The following is a 20,251-nucleotide window of genomic DNA, read 5'->3' on the forward strand; positions in this document are numbered from 1 at the left end:
GACATTCTTCCCCACTACCTCTGGAACATCCTTGACTGGCTGCCTTTACTGAAGTATACAACACTCCTGTGGAGAAAAAAAAAATCACCTCCCACCCCCAAGAGCTTAAACACTTGGTGCCACATTTCAGCCCCACTTCTGCTTCTCTCTGACTCGCTCCGTCCAGTTCACTTCACTGCAGATCAACAGACACAGTTCATTTAAACTGATTTGCTAAGTAAAAATCAAATCAGAAGAACCAAAACTTCATCCAGTTTCTATTCTAAAACAAATGAGGACAACAGACGTTTGGGGGCTGATAATGAGGTTAGATGGGAGGATGCTGACCCTTTTTCAGTTGTATCTTTCTGCAGTGTGCAGCCCACAACCTGTAAAAGATAGAAAAAGTTCTGTGTGAGATACAACAACTGGCTACAACTCTGAGTCCTGTTTAAATGAGCCTGGCTGTGCAATTCATGCACCAGTGCTGAAAAGCCAAGGCTGGCTTTATACTCCCTAGTCTCTATGGGCTTGCCAGTTCAGACTGACTCAAGAACCTACTCACTCAGGATACTGTGTCATGCCCGGAAGCCTGGCAAGGAAATTCTTGTCCATATTGCCTGGTTAAGACTATAAAGCCTTGTGCATACCTACTGATTTAGTCCCGTCTGAATTATATGGATACCAATACTTTCTACAATTTTCAGCATCACTAACTACTCAGTTGAATTGCATGGTAAGAAACTGTTCAACCAAAAACTCAGAAGCATATAGTAAAGCCTAAGTTTCTATGCCCCTCAACAGAGGAATGGATACAGAAAATGTGGTACATTTATACAATGGAGTACTACTCAGCTATTAAAAACAATGAATTTATGAAATTCTGGGACAAATGGAGGTAACTGGAGTATATCATCCTTAGTTAGGTAACCCAATCACAAAAGAAGTTATTAGATACACACTCACTGATAAGTGGATAGATATTAGCCCAAAAACATAGAATACCCAAGATACAATTTGCAAAACACAAGAAAATCAAGAAGCTAGAGAAAGTACCCAAGGAGCTGAAGGGGTCTGCCACCCTATAGGTGGAACAACGATATGAACTAACCAGTACCCCGGAGCTCGTGTCTCTAGCTGCATATGTATCAAAAGATGGCCTAGTCGGCCATCACTGGGAAGAGAGGCCCCTTGGTATTACAAACCTTATATGCCCCAGTACAGGGGAACACCAGGGCCAAGAAGTGGGAGTGGGTGGGTAGGGGAGCAGGGTGGGGAGAGGGTATAGGGAACTTTCGGGATAGCATTTGAAATGTATATAAAGAAAATATCTAATACAAAAAAAAAAGTACTTCAGCACATTCAATGTGCCTATACAAAATTTTTGGAGCATAATCTAACTGCATCCTTACCCACTTAACTACACTTCTCATTTTAAAACACAGTGGGTTGAGGTAGGAGGGTCCTGTACAGTTATTCACTATAAGTCTTTGTGAGAGGTAATATCCAGACTTGAAGGAGGCTCACTTCAAATATCAGAATGTAATGGCACATGCTTAGAAAATCCAGACTCCTAGACTAAAAGCCACAGCTAAACACTGGCCCAGGGAGCACAGCAGAAGCACATCTTATATCCACACCAAAAAGAAACATTTCTGTAGCTTTACTGCAGTATGTTTTTCTCAATCCAAATCCAATGTGGTTGGTAAAACAAAATTTCTATGACTTGATATGTCAACTATACTGAAGTGGCTGTATATAAAAACTAACAGCAGCCATAAGGGAGAAATGAGATTTCTATACATCTATAACAGCTGTTTAGAACCTTTTATATCATTATTCAAGTGAAAACTGACTGATGTTCTTAGGAAAGCCCTGCCTGCAGATCCTGCCTCACTGCTTCTCTAAGGGCTCCCCAGCAGACTCACCGATGTTTCCTTTTCTTCTTTCTTGGAGGAGTGTCTACATCCTCAGTGGGAACAGGTGCTATGATACTGGACTCCTTGACTCTAAACTCATACACCTACATGAGAGGCAGAGTAATAAGGACACTGTGGTTTAATGGAAACATTCCATGCTTTTGCAAACTGGAGAAATGTTTTTGTCTCTCCCATCACACTGCCAGTATATGGAGTAGGGCAAGGTACACAGTAGAAATCACTATTGTTCCATCACATTGGGAATGTAGCTATATTTAAAGTCTGGCCAAAGTTCACTCTATGTACATGTATCACACCCAAATTGAATTCTAAACTAAAGAATTTCTGAAACACGGCTAAAGAATAATACTGATTTAATTTTCTTAAGAGGAGGGGAAATTAATTCTTTTCAGAAGATGAACAGAATGAAATCAAGATTCTCTATGTCTGGATAATGAGCACATGTTATTCCTGTGTTTAAACCTCTGAAAACATATGCTTACCTGTCTACATGTTTTGGTCCCAATTAGCCTAGCAATGGCACAAAAGTTATCGTAGTAAGTACCAATGAGGACTCTAAACATGGAGGCTTCAGCACCACTCCACTCCACATTCTCAGGAGGTTCAATATTTGGCTTCATCTTTATTGGTGTTTGACACCGAGAATTTGCTTCTAGAAAACCAAATGTTAACACTAGTCAAGAAATGACAAAGGGACTGGGGAGATGGTTCACTGGGTCAAAGCTCTTATCATGCAAGCATGAGGACCAGAGGGCAGGTTTTCTCAACCACATAAAAATCAGACACATAGTATAAGCATGTTATCCCAGTGCTCCTACAAGGAAATCAGAGACAGAGACAGGAGACTCTCCAGAAGATCACAGGCCAACTAGTCTAGTATATGTAATGGAGAAATAACCAAAAGGTCTTGTCTCAAACAAGATGGACAGGTAAGGACCCATACTCAGGATGTTATTCTTTGACATTCATATGTACACCAATGGCATATGTGTGTATACTGACACATATGCAAAGACGACTGATCAATACGAACAAGTAAAATTCAAGGTAGGCTAAGGAAAAGCAGAAGGCACTTAATTGTATTTTAGAATTAGTAAGGTTAGAATCAACATCACAAAGATCCTATCACACTTGCCAAAGAACCCAGAAGTTCTGCTCCCTTTATCAGACTTATCAAATACACACAAATATTATCTTTTATGGTATTGTTTAGAGTTGAAAGAACTAAAATTCAACCAATAAAATATAAACTCAGCAGTAGTACTTGTTTTCTTTCTAACTGAAACTATTCATTGGTCTTTAAGATTAAAACAGAACTTTCTTAGTTCCATCATCCTCCATCAAAGAAAGATGGAACAGGGGAAGAGGGTACAAACAGCAAGAACAATTGGATCAGAGCTTCCAGCAACCCAGACAGATGAGAATAACAGAAGGTGCACTTGGGAGACAGCACAAACAATTCAGCTATGCCTTACTGAGAGAACTCTCCAATCTTAGCCACAAAAGGGGAGAAAGGCAAGGGTCCTGGAGAGAACACTCGGAGCACCCTGCTCATACAGAGAACCTGAGATTGGTTCCCAGCACTCGTGCCTGGCAGCTCACACCTGCCTCTAACCCCAGCTTTCTGTACCTACACACATTAGATAGTCTTAACCCTTAGAAAGGTAAACTTACAAAGCAATAATAACCCAACAACCCAGCTGTAAGATATGTCTTACCAGAGGAGCTGGACGTCTCATCTTTTTTCTCTTCTTCTTCTTTATCATTGTTCTCTCCCCCAGTTTCAGTCCCTGCTTCTCTGTCACTGTCTGTATCCTTTGACTCCAGCACACTGATGGTGGGGGTGCTGGGTCTGCTACTGTTATTCGGAAGTCTTCCTCTTCTGCGGCCCCCTGGGCGTTTAGGTGGTGTCTTTATACGCTCAGCAGTAAGAGCAGCAGCAAACTCCTTAGCTCCCTCCTGTAAAATGAAAAATAGAGGCATCAGAGTAAAGTTCTAAATATTTTGGTGGAATAGAGTAAGACGACATTGCATAACACAAGTTGCTCAAGACTCTACACAGTGTCCATTATCAGTCATTAGATAGCAACACACCTATCTATTTTCCATCTGCTTTTGATACTTTCAAGATTCCAAAAATATAAAAATAGATTCAATATTTTGTTCCAATGATGCAAAATCAGGCAAGACAGTTCTACATGGTGAGTTTGTAAAATTAAATTAAAATATAGTAAATGAAAATATATTTCAAAAAATAAAGGTATTTTTCTCTACATATACATACAGTACGTTTAAAAGAGAATATCAAAAGACATATTGAAGTGTATTAAGTCAGACTTCCTATTTCAAGGCTTAAAATAATACATACCTCTTTAAAGGTACTATTTAAAGAAAACAAGAACACAAAACATATACATGCATGACTTAGTCACTTCTGATCTTACTATTAAAACATCCAATTATTTTTTCCTGTGAAGGATGCAAAGCCACAGGAAGATATGAAAGAACTTTGAGGTACAAGATTAGGGTTACATTTTGCATTCGGAAGTACCACAATCCAATCTCAGAAAGTATAAAACAATGGTTAGAGCATGGTTTATAAGAGACCACAGAAACATTTTAGATGAGCCAATAAAGTTCTGCCTTATAAAGAATATAAAACAGTGCTCAGGAATTCCTTTATTTTTATTTTTATTTTTATTTTTTTAGTGGAGCAAAGAGCAAAGTTTGAAAGGAGCCAACAGTTTTATACTTCACTCTACAAAAACCAAATTGCTTAAAAATAGGATACCTTCTGTAGGTGCCATTCATTGAATCTTCTGTCCAAAATCCAACAGGCAATATATACCCACTTAGTTCCTAGGTAGGAGTGGCTTGGTTCAAAGAGGGGAAATGGTAAAAAATAAGATAGTACCCGTAAAAAAACAACTTTCCTGCCTCATATTTTCCTAATCCCTTACTCCTAATCACCATCACTTAAAAAAAGAAAACCTGTTTAGGACCTATGGTACACCTTAAACTATAAGTGGCCTAAAGCATTCACAGAAGGGATACGTCCATGATAAGACTTAAGAACGTCTGCATAAGACTACAAGTTTCTGGTGTTTAAGTGGGCTATCTGTACCTCATACTCTCTTAAACTTTGTGGAGAGTCTTTGATCCTAAGAACCGTGAAACGTTGCTGAAGAAATAACACAGATAAACAGAGAGTAATACAAGATTAATAGACTACACTGTGCAGGACACAGCTCTGAAAGAAACAAGGATAAGAACACTGCCTGTCATATGGCCAATGTAAATATGAATCCAGACAGCATTACTGCTGGCTTTACCACCTCCACCAAAATTCTTAAGAGCCCTCCAGAGTAACAAAGCACTGAATCTCACCAGATGCTGGTAACACTGTGGTCCACAAGGCTTGTTGTCCAAAGCTGTTTCTGTGTTCTTCCTCTTATATGTGTTGGGTGTTGCATGGAAGGCTGTAAAATAAGCACAAAGTACCTGAATATGGCTATAAAAAGTTTACTTTTTCATTTCCCCAGAGCCATTGGAAAATCCAGTATCTCCCACATATGTAGTTTACTTTCTACAGCTTCCCCCATCTCTCACAGGGTACCCTCCACTCTGCCTCCAACCTCCAAGAAAGGTGACGACATGGTAAACTCTGGAATGATTCATAATTCTTATTTTCCCTATGCAAGTATGATCTATGGGAATAAAGTATGACTATAGACATTTACTTGAGTCTTTAGTATCTCCAACAAGTGAAAAATATTGGAAAAAAAAAAAACACAACAGACTTTCTAATTTTACAAAAATATTCTGGCATCTACAATTTCCCTGTCTAGGGAGGCTTTTTATGTTTTTGGTTTTTGAACTTTGGGGGTGGGGGTGGGGAGGAGGGGTGAGATAGAAGGGTGGTATCTTTCCCAGGCTGGCTTTAAACTCATAGCAATACTCTAGCCTTGCCCCCTGAGAACTACAATTATAGATGTGTATCACCACATCCAGCTCTGACATAATTACTTGATTTCTAGCTGAAGGATCAACTTACTAAACATGAACTAGAAAATGGTTCTGCTTATAAAATTTCTAGAACAAAGAAGCTTCAATATCTGGAACTCAATTCTAGGGTGTGTTAACCAGTTGTTTTCTCACACAATGGAAAAAGTCAATGCTTAAAACTAACTATTCAAGTCGGGCGTGGTGGTGCACGCCTTTAATCCCAGCACGAGAGGCAGAGGCAGGCGGATTTCCGAGTTCGAGGCCAGCCTGGTCTACAGAGTGAGTTCCAGGACAGCCAGGGATACACAGAGAAACCCTGTCTCAAACCCCCTCTCCCCAAAAAAACCAAACAACAACAACAAAAAAACCTAACTATTCAAAATTATACAATGGGAAAATGACCTTAATTTGGCTAAAAAATAGGTGATATTCACAGAACTATGTAGGGTTTTGGTGGTTTTAAAAAGGCCTTTTTCATAAAGGCTCCACTCTTTATCTTCTCCATTTAAGTACAAGAGATCCAATCCTGGGCCTAGCTCAGCAAAGGCTCAAGCACTGAGCTAAAATCCCAAGCTGTCTCCTCACAAAAAAAACATTTTAACAATCATACCTTTTTTAAACAACGGTTGTGGGGTTTGTTGTTTTGGTTTAAGGTTTTGTTGTTGTTGTTTTGTTTGTTTGTTTGTTTGTTTGTTTGTTGAGACAGGAATTCTCTGTGTTGTATGGCCTGGCTATCCTGAAAGTCACTCTATACACTAGCTGGCCTTCAACTCAGAGATACACCTGCCTCTGCCTCCCAAATGCTGGGATTAAAGGTGTGAGCCACCATATCCAACAGTTTTTGCATACATACAAAGTTTTGCTACATAAGCCTAGACTGGCAATCATCTTGCCTCTGCAGAAATAATGTAAAATTATGTATATATAGTAACACCACATATCCAACTTCAACAAGTTGACTTCTACATTCACACCATGGCACACATATGCCTACATGTATGCCCACAGACAAAGTCAATCACTCAACCAATGTCATTAATAAAGGCCCAAAGACAGAGAAAAGATACCTAAAACTAAGAAACAGACCTAGGAGCTGGGATGCTGGCTCCGTGAATAAATAAATACATTGATAATAAGCAATGAAAGAAGTACGATATCTCAAAGCAGGGAATGATTTGAACTCCATAAATGATACTAAGACATTTAGATAACTTTGTGAATGAGGAAAAGTTAGATCCATGTTCATACCATAATAAGTTCTAAACAGGAAGATACACAAGTATATGTGTTTTTTAAAACCGAGAAGTAGGTGTGATGGGGAGGCTCCCAGGATACCAGGAAAGGCGCTAGCCATCAAGTTTCTCCACCTGAGTTTAATACCTAGACTGTGGAAACTTGTCCTGACCTCCACAAGAGCACCACAGCAAGCATATCCTTCAACCTCCAAAACAAATAAATTAAAGAAAAGCTTAGAAAGTGTATGTGGGGAGGGGAGCTTTATAGTCTTAAAGGTGGTGGAAGCCATGTGATTTCTTTTTAAAAAATTAAACTATACTTAAGGACGTTTTATTGAACAAACTTTAAATAATTCATTTCAAGGGAACTTATCTCGGGGTGGGGAATTACTTCAGTAAGGAAAGTGTTCACATAGGCAGGAGGACCTGACCTCTGATCCTCACACCTCTGTAAAACAGAGTGTGGTAGGAGGCATCCAAGAGCAGAAGGGAAGCAGAGATGGGGAGGTTCCCAGAAGCTCACTGTCCCATCAACCTACGCAAAAAGCTGAGCTCCCAGTTCACTGTAAGATCTTAGCTCAACAAATAAGGCAGAGAAGGATAAATGACAAACAGAACCTTTCAAATGTCATATGGAAGCCTACCTATTACCATAAAAGCCCCCACCACACACCCAAAAAACACCTCACACAGAATTAATCTAGAGTTACTCTATAATGTGGCAACAATGCCTCTAGAAAACCCACAGGTTTACAAATCAAAAGCCAAGTGCTGGGAATACGTTACCTCTTTTGGAGTTGTTGACCAGTGAGATCCCATAGGCCCCCAAACATTATAAGCTTTTGCCAATGCTATTGATAAGACCTCTTACTGAAGACATCACATACTTGGGTCATAGAACATGAAGGTATCAGGCTGGCACTGAACTGAATACTTCATCCCTATCAGCTAGCATTCCTAGTGCTGAAAGGTGCTATGCACACTAATGAGGGAGAAAAGAAATCACTAACTAGCCTTCCTACCTTCCTAGCTGTGAATGATGCAAGATGAAGTAAAAAAAAAAACTGGCCTGGCAAGATCTGCACTGCTGCAGTAGTACCATGAACATCATGAGAGTAGACAACCACTTTCTGATTGGATTTAAGTCCCACTCTACAAGATGATACCTATATCTGGCATCATTGTTGAGCCAAGAATCTGTAGCTAGACAAGGCATGGATGGACCCTAGGGATGGAGAGAGCCTAATAGTATTATTCCGCTAAATAGACATAGTATTAAATCAATTGCTAATAACACCATTATACCCACAAGTTAATGCATTTCTTAATCGTTACAAGAGAAGCTTCTATTTGCAGTACATGGTGATTAATATAAAGACCCACAACTGGTCAACGTGCAGAGAATAGGAGACTGAAGAATGTCTAGGCCTAATGGGAAATCTATATCACGTGCTGCTGGGTGTTTGCGGCACATGCATTTAATCCCAGCACTCTGGAGGCAGAGGCAGAGTTTGAGGCCATTGGTCTACAGAGCTTGTTCCAGGAAAGCCAAGGTTATAGACAAAGAAACCGGAGTGGGGGGATGGGGGTTGGAGGGTTGGGGGGTGGAATGACTGATACTATTTATTCACTGCAAATTTTAGGAATGGGGATGTGGCTTACTGGGAGTATATGGGATGTATTTTAGAGTGTTCAGGGATGGGGGTGTGTCTTAATGGGAGAGTGTGCAGGGATGGGGCTGTGGCTATATAGTCTAGTGTGTGCCCAGCAGAGGCAAGGCCCTGGGTTCAATCTCTAACACTACAGAAAACAAACAAACCCACACACCAGCCTGTAGAGAATTCCAACTTTAGTGGGATATGGTGGTATGCTCCTGTAATTTTAGAGCTCAAGAAGTTGAGGCAGGAGAATCAAAAGGATCATGAAAATCAACAGTTCAAGGCTAGCCTCAGCTACATACGGAGTATGAGACACTATTTCAAAAAACACAAAACAAATTCCAGTTACCTGGAAATTTTACCAAGAAACCTCATTTTCTAGAAATGCCAAAGGAAAAAAATTAGTTTTCATACTGACATTAAGGATATTTTATGTTTGCTTGTTTTGAAATATGAAGTACTTATAAAACAATTATTTGAAGGATCAAAATGAAACAAAAATATTTTAACACTAGGCAAGTAATTGTTTGTGTAAATGCCTTTTCACCAATTCATTAACTTAACAAAATTTGTTCATAAATATCTGTAATACTGCTCTGCGCTCCTTCACTGTAATAACTTCATCATAAAACAGCCTTGTAAAGAGTCACTGAGCTTCAAGTTAATGGGAAGCAGCGAATGGAATAAAATGTGTACAAAAGATGTCAGAGGAATCCTCAGAATGTAAAAGTCTCAGTACAGGGACGTGACATATTTCTCAATCCTCACTCTAAGATTGGCCGGTACATTTTGGTTGTGGTAACTGACAGCAAGTTGCTTTACTACAGATTTCAACAACAAAGATAGAAAATGAAAACGTACAATAACTGCACTTACGATGTAGGAAGCAGTCATACTTAAAACATCGTCGACAGAAGAGCGTATGAAATGAATGCAAGCTTTGCTCCCTCTGAACAGATTTGGCATTTGGTCCATCGATGTTTGGAGTACATTCAGGAGGCAGAGCACCTGGGAGCTGCTGCTCCGTGAGTTCTTTATATCTGACATCAGACAAACAAACAAACAATATAAGTAAAACACAAAGAAAAATCACTTTCTTGAAAGTTTCTAAAAGGTTTCCAAGGGTTTGATTTTTCTTAAAAGTTTATCTTATCTAAAACTCAATGAAAAATATCCAACCTACAATAATCTTTGCTGACACTAAGAATCAATCATGTATTATGCATAGGAAACAAGAATCAAGCTCATTAATACAACTGAGGTACACTGCAGAAGAGGCTATTAACATTAGTTTGGATAAACTATAAAAATCTCTTCCAGCGTCCAGAATATACTAGTATAAACTGTACACAGACAAATAACATGCATGAATTCTCATATATATACTCAATATGAACTAAAAATTTCCTAATATACAGTACAAGTGTGTATATGTGTGTGTGTGTGTGAGAGAGAGAGAGAATACTTAAAATAATAAGCCAAGATGATAAGATTCACGACTGTACCAAATTAAAAAGAAAAAAATCTTACTTTTCTTTCAGTTCTTCTGCGGTGCCCTTATCTGGAAACATTGAGGAAATGGCTTCAAATATTTTATCAGCAGGAAATTTCCGAGGTGGGCAAGTTTCTTTATCTAAACAGTGAATTGTGATAAGGGAAGAGATGGAAGAAACAAGTTTCAATTTCATTTTCTCTGTATCACAGCATCTCAACAAAGCTGATTTTCTAAGAACTTGTCCCCTTTGGTTCACTTTTGGGGGGCTGTTGGGAAGGGAGTAATCTTTGAGACTGCGTAGTCTTAATTGGCCTGCAACTAAGTAGACCAGCTTGACTTCCAGCCTCTGATGATTACTTTATTATTATTTTTGTATGTACATGTATGTGTGCTCATGTGCACCTGAGTGAAGACACATGGTGTGCACACCAGTGTGCACGTGTGAGGGTCAGGAAAGAACTTTTGCGAGTCAGTGCTCTCCTTCCTCTTTGGAACTAAGAAATTGAAATCAGGTCAAGACTTGCTCAGCAAGCACTCTTATCCACTGATCCATCTCGGTAGCCAACTTTTCTGTCTTATTGTCTCTGACTCCCAAGTGCTAGTATGACCAGGATGACGCACTAACACTGGCTTGGGGGGAGGTTTGCCTAGTTTAGCCCAAGATGGCATAAAACTCGTTATGTAGCTAAGGATGACCTTGAACTTCTGACTCTCCAGCTTTCACTTTCAAGCACTGAGATTACAGGTGTCACCAAACCCTGTATTACTTACTTCTAATGGAAAAGCCTGTCAAATACTAGAAAGACAAATATAAAATTCAAGTATGAGATGTTAAGAGTACAGGAAGACAGATCCCCCAAATTTGGATTATTTGAAACTAATAGCTTTGTGTCAGAGCTGACCATTAATCCACTTTCAGATCTGTCCATCACATGGAAGAACTTAGCAATCACTTATTGACTCCTAAGGTGTGTTTCTGTTATAAAGAATACATGTCTTTTGATGCAATTCCTCCCACCCCCCCCCCCAAACTCTGCTATGCTGTCTTAACAGTAAGCTTGCTAAATACAAGACAGCATTATGGACTCTCTACTATTTGGGGTAGACTGCTTTCTAGCAACAACTAACAAGTGTAGAGACAATAGCACAGCTCTCAGGTCAGACCTAGGTCATCAACTTGGGGCTCAGATTCTACTTTTTCCCAATATAGCTATCTTAAGTTTCTTAGCCTTTAACCTCCCTAAACCCATTTCCAATATATAATGGAGCTGATAATAATATATACATTGTAAAGCTGTGGAAGGATAAGCTGGTATATAAGTATATTAGTATACAACTTATATAAGATACATGATATTATTATAAAGATAATTATGATAATTGATCAGCAAAGTGCAAAAAAGGATTATGTCCTTTTCCTAGGCAAAGGAAACAAAGAAGCTCTAGTGGAGAATGAAATGCTGCAGAAAATATATTTGATCATACACTTAACAAAAAGGGGGTAGTTTAATTATACCCATACATGGGTGGCTTTTACATTATTTACATGTATTAATTAGATGGTGTATGTATGCCACCGTGTACTGATGTGAAGATCAGGGGCAACTCAGCAGAGTCAGTTCTTTTCTTCTATAGAGTGGGCTCCAGGGATCAAACTCGATTTATCAAGCTTGGTGGTAAGCACCTTTACCCACCGAGTCATCTTACCAGCCTGATAGGTTTTTTTTAAAAGAATTATATAAAGCTGAAACAAAAAACTAGTATTAAACATACCATCTCGATTATCCTCTAGATCTTTCTGTTTTTCTTCTCTTTCATCTGGATCATCTCCATCATCGTCATCATCATCATCATTATATTGACCAAGAGCATTTACCAACTCCACAAAAATTTCATCATTTATAAATCCACATTCTAAAAGCCAAATGTCAGAAACAGAGGGAAAAAGATAATGACAAGATTATGTATATGTTTTCTAATCTGGAAGAATAGTGAAGGCCTATCAGCACTGTAACCTAAGGGGCAGGTAAGGATAGTCAAGATCAATTTCACAGCCAGCAAAGAAAACAGCATTTACCTTCAACATCTGTTGCTTTCTCAGGAATCAACCCTCTCCAGCTGATCCAGGGTATATTACTCCCTTAATCCATAAGGACCTGTAGTTTTAGCTTCCTCCCAATCTGTGTCACTGACTGACCACTTCAAACCTGTTTTGCATTATGATATGACCACATCTCCGTTTGCTCAGATATCAAGAGAGCCTCCTGTTCAGAAACCTGAATCCAGGATTCTGTTAACTTAATTTCACGGGCTCTGGCTGCCCTGAGGAAGGCATTGTTGAGTAGAAAGCCTTTCTGAAGCACATGCCCCATAAACAGATCTTTAAACTTAGTTTTACTATTGAAAGCTTACCAAAAAACACACACTCTATTCCTATAAAATCTATGTGTTGTTTCTGCTGTAGTTTATAACCAGTTACTGATGATTACCAAGTGGCAAATAAGATCCTCAAATGGAAAAACTAAAGAAATACTAAAAATGTATGCCTTTAAGCCCAGACTAGCTCTTAAGATTTTTTATGAACTCTATTAAGAAACCCTTCTATGACAGTCTGAATGAAAATGATGTTATGGGCCCACAGGGAGTGGCATGATTAGGAAGTGTGGTAGCGTTGGGGTAGGTGTAGCCTTGCTAAAGGAAGTGTGTCAGTGGAGGCAGGCTTTGAGGTCTTAGGTGCTTAAGCCAGACCCAGTGGCTGTTGGGGTTAGCCTTGTGACCTGTGGATTCAGAACCTGAGTTCTATGCCCTGGTCCAGACTACAACCTGATCTTGGGGCATTGCAGTAACACAGGTACTGCAAAGAATACTCCCCAATAATAACTGATTGATCAATAAATGGCTGGGTTTATGACTGGGCATAGAAAAGGTAGGACTTATAACCAAGAAAGATTTCTAGAGAGACCCGGAGGAAGAAGGAAAAGATGAGAGAGAAGCTGGTCCTGAGGACACACATGGTACAGAGCAAGTTGAGTAAAATGCAAACTAAAGTACACGGGGCCTGTCGTTTGTATATAGAAGAGCTCAGAATCTGCCAAATATAGGATTACAGCCTGTAAATAAATATGAACTGTTTCTGTGTCAATTACTTGGGAATTACATGAACAAAAATGAGGCAGAAACCTCCAATAGATATTAAGGATTAAAGGGGGGCACAGCGACACCCCAGAAAATTTTTATTGATTAAGTGTAACTCTCTCTTCCTGCTGTCTGCCATCCAGATATAGAACTCTAGGCTCCTTCTCCAGCACCATACTTGCCTGCGGGCCACCACGCTTACTGCCACGATGATAATGGACTAAACTTTTTTGGGGGGGGTTTTTTTGGTTTTTTTTGTTTTGTTTTGTTTTTGTTTTTTCAAGACAGGGTTTCTCTGTATAGCCCTGGCTGTCCTGGAACTCACTTTGTAGACCAGGCTGGCCTTGAATTCAGAAATCCGCCTGCCTCTGCCTCCTGAGTGCTGGGATTAAAGGCGTGCGCCAACACCGCCCGGCTGGACTAAATAAACATCTCAACAGTTAGCAAGCCCCAATCAAATGCTTTCCTTTTTAAGAGCTGCCACTGTCATGGCAACAAGAAAACCCTCAGACCCTCAACTAAAGAGAATATACACATAGCTCACCTCTGTCACCATGCACTTTTCCATCATAATTTTTTATTAGTTCTTCAATGAAAGTGCCATCCTGATCCAGAACTTCATCCCCCATATAAGGAATGTTATGTAAAACAGTTTCGTCTTCCACCTGAGAGAGAGAGAGAGAGAGAGAGAGAGAGGGCGAGAGAGAGAGGGAGAGAGAGAGAGAGAGAGAGAAAGAAGGAAAAAGAGAAAAAGAAAGGAAGAAAGAAAGAAAAGTTAAAACCAGATGTATTCTAATTTTTAAACTAGACTTTAAGCATTTATTTAAAACTTGAAGGCCCGAGAGATGGCTCAGCAGGTAAAGACCATGCTTGACAACCAGAACTCAATCCCTGGGACCCATGTGGTAGGCAGAGAACTAACTCCCCACATGCTGTCCTCTGACCCCTATAATTTGTCATGATAAACACAAACACATACATACATACGTGTGTGTGTGTGTGTGTGTGTGTGTGTGTGTGTGTGTGTGTGTGTGTGTGTGTGTGTAGAGTTACATAGGACACATACACATAAAACTTAAAACTTAAGCCCTCGGTGTGAGACTTAAATGTGATACACTTGCCCAGCATTCTAAACACTGAGTTTAATTCCTGGTACCACACAAAAAAAGTTAATGAGATAACTAAAACCAGTATTTTCCATGAGTACTTGTCTTTATCCAGATCTGTAGAGAAAACTGTAACTACACTTAATCTAAGAAAGGAAACTGCTGCAGGTTACATGAGACCTCAAGTGTAAGACATTCCGATTGCAGATACTAAAATGGAAGGTACCTGTAATAGAACCGATGATATGTGGCTTATCCAAATAAACTACAAATACTCATCAACAAAGAGTTTGTAAAAAACTTTATTTGGTGATCTAACAATTAAAATATTTGATACAATAAGAATCTAGTGATACTCTGGAGATCTGAATGAGAAACACCCTCTATAGGCTTATGTATTTGAACAGTTGGTTCCTAGTTGGTAGCACCGTTTAGAAGGTTTAGCAAGTACAACCTTGCTTGGGGAAGTATGTCACTGGATAACATTTGAAGATTCCATGGCTCACTCAAGTCAGCATCCCCAACTCCCCACTCTGTTTAGTGATTCAGTTACAATGGGATTCTTAGCTTCATGCTCCTCCAGCCACCACGCCTCTGGCTGCCATGGTAATTCTTATCCCCCTGGAACCATAAGCCCAAATAAACTCTTCCTTCTATAAGTTGCCTTGGTCTTGGTGATTTATCACAACAAGGGGAAAAAAAACTGATACTAATATAAAAGACTATCAATGGTCTTATCATTCTATGCCAAAAGGATTTATACTTGTAAAATCAAAATACTCTACAGCAACAGAAACTATTTCAGTAATTTGGTGAACAAGTCATACATCAAAGCTGATTATGCTAGTGAACAAGACAGGCAAATCTACATCAAAGCGTGACAACCAACTGGGAAAAGCCAATCAAAGAAAATGTAGAGAGACTAGAATATCTGAGAACACAAAGGACAAAAACCAATCATCTAAGGAAGAAAACTATACAACCAAGTACATGACAGTAACAATACAAAAGACTAGATGGTCCTGAAGCATGTGTCCAAAAACCTAAGTTAGGGCAGGCTTAATCGAAAAAGCCCTTGAACAAGGCATTGGTTAAATGTTTTAGAAACGTTTTAGAACATTAACTATGAAAAACAGAACATAATGACAAAGACTCACTGGAGGACAAAGACAACATTTCAAGTATTACAAGCCTTGGATCAGACTATGATAACAATCAACAGGAAAGGACACACTAGAAAAAGCCATGAAACACATAGGTGGCCATCAGGCAACTAAGAAATAGGAAGATTAAATTATTTCAAATCATCACTAGTCAGCAAATTTTGAGTTTGTTATCAAAAATTTAAATAAAGAAAGAAACAAGTATTGAGACAAAAGCAAAGTGTGAGTAATAAAAGGAAAATGTAGAGTTTAACATATATATTGTTCAGGTTCAGAGTATACATATGTGACTGCTATGGGTTCAATTTATTTTGTTCTATTTTTATTAGTTAAAGATCTAACACATGTCTGAGGTGTTTTTGAGACAGCCATGGAGGCTGACATTTGAGAGCAGAACAAGCAAAAGCTACATTACTTACATACCATAAAATTCTGTTGTAAGGGCGACCAAGAGTACATTATAGGCACCGAGGCGACTGCATTCAGGGTCTTTAACGGGATGACTTGTGCTGGAAAATCCAAGTCACTGGTGACTGAACACTAAAACAGAACACAAATAATAAAAACTTCCTCTTACAAATCAAAAGATCAACCTTAAGCTATGGTTGGTCATCATACTGTGAACAGATGCTGTAACTCTGGATATAATTTTTATGATGCAAAGGTTCATAAAATCCAAAAAGAATCCTCTTTTCTCTAAGGTGTCTCCTTAGACATTCTCCATCTTTTGCAAGCTTTTAATCCCCTCCAGCCTTTCTCATACTTACCAGTAACAGTTAAAAATCAAAAACTATATTCATATTAGCCTCAGAAGCCTGATCTGTAGCACGTTTTCTCTAAACACTTGAGTTTATTTTTAATTCTGATCACTCAAGCACATAGATTAGAATATATTATATATACCAAATGTGTCCTAAGATTATGAATTACATTGATCTTATTTCTTTGTTTGTTGAGATGGGGTCCTGTTATTGAATTTAATCTGTAGACCAGGATGTCCTCAAATTCACAATTCTCCTGCCTCAGCCTAAAAGATGCTGTGAATGCTAAGATTACAGGCAGATATCACTATGGTATATCTAAACCTTATCTTTTCTCTTGCTTTTTAAAAATGTCATATTTTATATATTATCAAATAATGGATTAAGAGTAACAGATGAGTTTCAATTGCAAAAACATTTTAATCAGCTTTATAGCATCTAACTGTTCACATGTAAGGCACTATATTAAGCACAGTAAATGTTTTATCATAGTTATTATGACTCTAGTTGAAGGCACTTACCCCACTTTGCAATGAAAAAACTACAGTAAAGAAAGGACAAGGAGTTTGCTCAAGATCATACATGGAATATACACAGCAAGCCTGATTCTGCTCACTGCTCTGACCCAGTGCCATGATACTTCATCTCTATAACACACCTTCTTTCCCTTAAAATTCATTTTGTATTATTTATCATAATAATGATTTAATGCTAAATTTCTGGGGCCTCAAAAAGAGACAGAATTTGACCTCCACCAACAGACAGAACTGTGTTAATTAATGCATATATCGAGGAACAGCTTCTCTCTAGAGGAAGAAACTGCAGGCTCTGCCAGGGGGCAAAGGTAGCTGTGGGCTATGAGGCTTGAGTGAGGAAATTGCTGTAGCCTTGGTCACTCCTGTAATCTCTCCTTCCTGAAACTGTTAGCCCAAGGCAAGACAGACTACCCAACTGTAATCTCACAGGAATTCTGTCTCACAACTGAGGCACTCTATCAGACTTCAGGGCACACTATTCTTCCTGTATCACAGAGGAAAAAACTGCTAATTACACTGTGACATAATGCCTTCTTACCACAGTGACTTAAACAAAAAAATGTTGGTTAAAAATTGTTAACATTTTTGCAACTTTGATTCTAATGTGGTAAAAATTCGTGCCCTGATAACCACATTGCTTTCTATCCTGATGAGGAATCCAGCTTTTCTTAAGAGTTCTATTCTCAAATGTCAAGCCTCCATGGCTGTCTCAAAAATACCTCAGATATGTACTGATGATCTTTAATAAAAATAGAACAAAATAAATTGAACTCATGGCAGTCACATATGTACACACGATATACAGAGTCAGTGTCTGAGATTTATGTAGGGTGTTTCCAAGTCAGCAAGACTGGGACTGGATGAGGTGAGATTACTCGCACACAGGCCACATAAGCCTACATGTGTACTCATGTGTCCCTCATGTGTGGTCACATTCCACATAGCAGATACTATAAGCCTTCAGTTCTACATAGCTGCTCGGGTACTCTGACCATCACAGTGCACACTGCACACAAAGATGACTCCTTCCTAACAGAAGTGAAAGTGACAGACAAAGTTGTTCCAAAGAACAAAGATAGTGATGTCTACTTAGGTGTTTTCCAACAAGGCAAAGGAAAAATAACAATACCAAAAGCTCAAAGTCAAGTAAATAAGGTGTGAATGGCTTATTAATGTTCTCTTTCCTACTAACTGGCTTCACTCACAGATCCTCATCCCTCCATTTGCTAGTCCAATAACTACAGGAACCAACATTTATTGATTACATGCTGTGTTTCAATCACCATGCTAAGTAACTGCTTATATTCATAATCATAAGTAGTTCTTGTTATCACCTTATGACATAACTTTAACATCACAATCCACAAATGGGACTGGAGGCCAGAAATTAAATCTTCCTAGGAAGATAGTTAACTTAGAAGGCAGGACTAAAAACTAAGTCTAATTGTAACATCCAAGAACTTCCTCAGTTTACTGTGCTTTAGTTCTTGCTCTCAGAAGCTCACAGGGAAGAGTCACTATAGAGCCTTATAGTATCTGCTATGTGGAATGTGACCACACCCAGTAAGGTCACAGGGTTATCACCAACAACTCTCCTCTTACTCTATCCCTAGCACATTTTCCTTTCCTTCAACCTGACTAGGTAAATTTAAGTATGAAATGATTTTAATTACTCAATAAAGCATCACATATTATCCAATAATCTTAAATATAAAACAATTTTCATTTCTTAAAAAAGTTATTAACTTTTGTTTTATATTTGGTGGGAATAAATTAATTCTACATAGAAGCTGTCTTTATAGCTTAGAGGGACAGACTGGTTCTCCAGCCCTGACTTACCTGTGTTAGTATATGAATCCAAGGTCATGTGTAAGTCAGACAGAAAATATTCTTTTCAACCACTAGCTAAGGGGATGACTGATTTGCAGAATCAATATATACTAAATGAAAGCTGGAAACTCACAGAAGCACAGAAAACAGGAAGTCACGGGCTATAGCACAAATGACACCCCCAGTCTAATATCTCCACCCCATTTCTGATATCCACCACTTCAAAGTTCTGAGTCATCCACAAGTCAACAAGGGATGAAACGCAAGCTCTGTAAGGGGAAGAGCATCTGAGGTGAAAGGTAGGATTTTTACCTTTCTACCTCAAAACAATATTCAGCAGTGTCTTAAAACATATGTTTATGGTGTCAACAGACTATGTTTGTGGCAGAAAGTTCAGTTCCTTCCGAGCTGAGGACACCTATGTGGAGAATGAAGCTGAGCTCTCTGCAGCACCTCTGGATCCTACCCCACACAGTCTCTAGCCATGCTACAACCATACCGTCCTCACTTGTGAAATGATACTGAAATGCCACAGCCAATGCAGGTAAAACAAGTTGGGAATGCTATGTGTTGACTTACAGAAAATTATACAAAACTCCCAGTTACTTAGCAACTTTACTTCCTTTGAACGTGTTTCGCTCTCAACTCTTTAAATACTCATATTGCTCAAAACAGTGCAAAAGCTGTTGTTGACCTCACCAGAGCATTTTTGCCCGCTCAGTTATACCTCTAGGTGGCCTACTTTAGCAACTTAAATTTCTAATTCTAATTCCAATTTCAGGATCACAGATAATTTAACAGTGGTAAAGAAAACCAAGTTACCAAGGACGGCACACTGTCAGAGAAACACAGCTGACTGGAAAGTAACAAGCTTCCTCTGAGGCTGGGGACTCACACCACCCAGCTGGTACAACAGGCGACTGTGTGGCTGGAGAGGAAGCCAAGTCAAAAGTAGTAGTTGTAGGAGTACACAACCAAACTGAGACTCTTGGCAGAAGACTGGTTCCAAGTAAAAACTGTGCTATGGAAAATCGTACAGGGAGAGCAGGTGAGTGGCCTGCAGGGAAGGGAGAAAAATTAACACACCCTACTATGTGCCAAGCACCATGTTAGAGACTTTACCAAAGTTGACTTTAAAATTCTCTACTACCTTATGAGGTAAATATTCCCCATTTTAGGCAGGACATCCCAAAGGACAATAGTAACAGCCACCCCACCTCTGAATGATCCTTAGCATGAAGGCAGTTAAACCCAGCTTCAAAAAAGTCCACGGGAGTTATATCACACCAGCTCCTGGGTGGTGTGATCATACATTCTTGAATACTCACTGGCTCATTCAGTTAGTTCACACTGAGACACCATGAACTGTCATTATTTTCAAACATACTCCTATTTCCTATTTCTCCAT

The 20,251-nt window shown here is 39.1% G+C and overlaps 1 protein-coding gene across 16 annotated transcripts in view; it reads right to left on the bottom strand.

Annotated features, from left to right (window-relative positions):
* The window catches only part of Ezh2 (enhancer of zeste 2 polycomb repressive complex 2 subunit), a 64,997-nt gene that overhangs the window by 11,765 nt on the left and 32,981 nt on the right, over positions 1 to 20,251 (bottom strand). For 6 of the 16 annotated variants that reach the window (XM_030255152.1, XM_006505525.2, XM_006505523.2 and 3 more), the window contains exons 4-13: positions 16,140 to 16,256; positions 13,992 to 14,112; positions 12,086 to 12,226; positions 10,348 to 10,450; positions 9,694 to 9,857; positions 5,307 to 5,398; positions 3,638 to 3,878; positions 2,402 to 2,571; positions 1,908 to 2,002; positions 328 to 368 (exon numbers count right to left, since the gene is read on the bottom strand). In XM_030255152.1, coding sequence (XP_030111012.1) covers positions 328 to 368; positions 1,908 to 2,002; positions 2,402 to 2,571; positions 3,638 to 3,878; positions 5,307 to 5,398; positions 9,694 to 9,857; positions 10,348 to 10,450; positions 12,086 to 12,226; positions 13,992 to 14,112; positions 16,140 to 16,256 — 1,285 coding nt within the window. Of the gene's footprint in view, positions 1 to 327; positions 369 to 1,907; positions 2,003 to 2,401; positions 2,572 to 3,637; positions 3,879 to 4,710; positions 4,793 to 5,306; positions 5,399 to 9,678; positions 9,858 to 10,347; positions 10,451 to 12,085; positions 12,227 to 13,991; positions 14,113 to 16,139; positions 16,257 to 20,251 lie in introns of all 16 variants that reach the window. The other 10 variants (XM_006505521.3, XM_006505526.4, XM_006505524.2 and 7 more) reach the window with 3 other exon arrangements.

This window comes from Mus musculus, chromosome 6, assembly GCF_000001635.26.
Source record: "Mus musculus strain C57BL/6J chromosome 6, GRCm38.p6 C57BL/6J".
Classification (NCBI taxonomy): domain Eukaryota; kingdom Metazoa; phylum Chordata; class Mammalia; order Rodentia; family Muridae; genus Mus; species Mus musculus.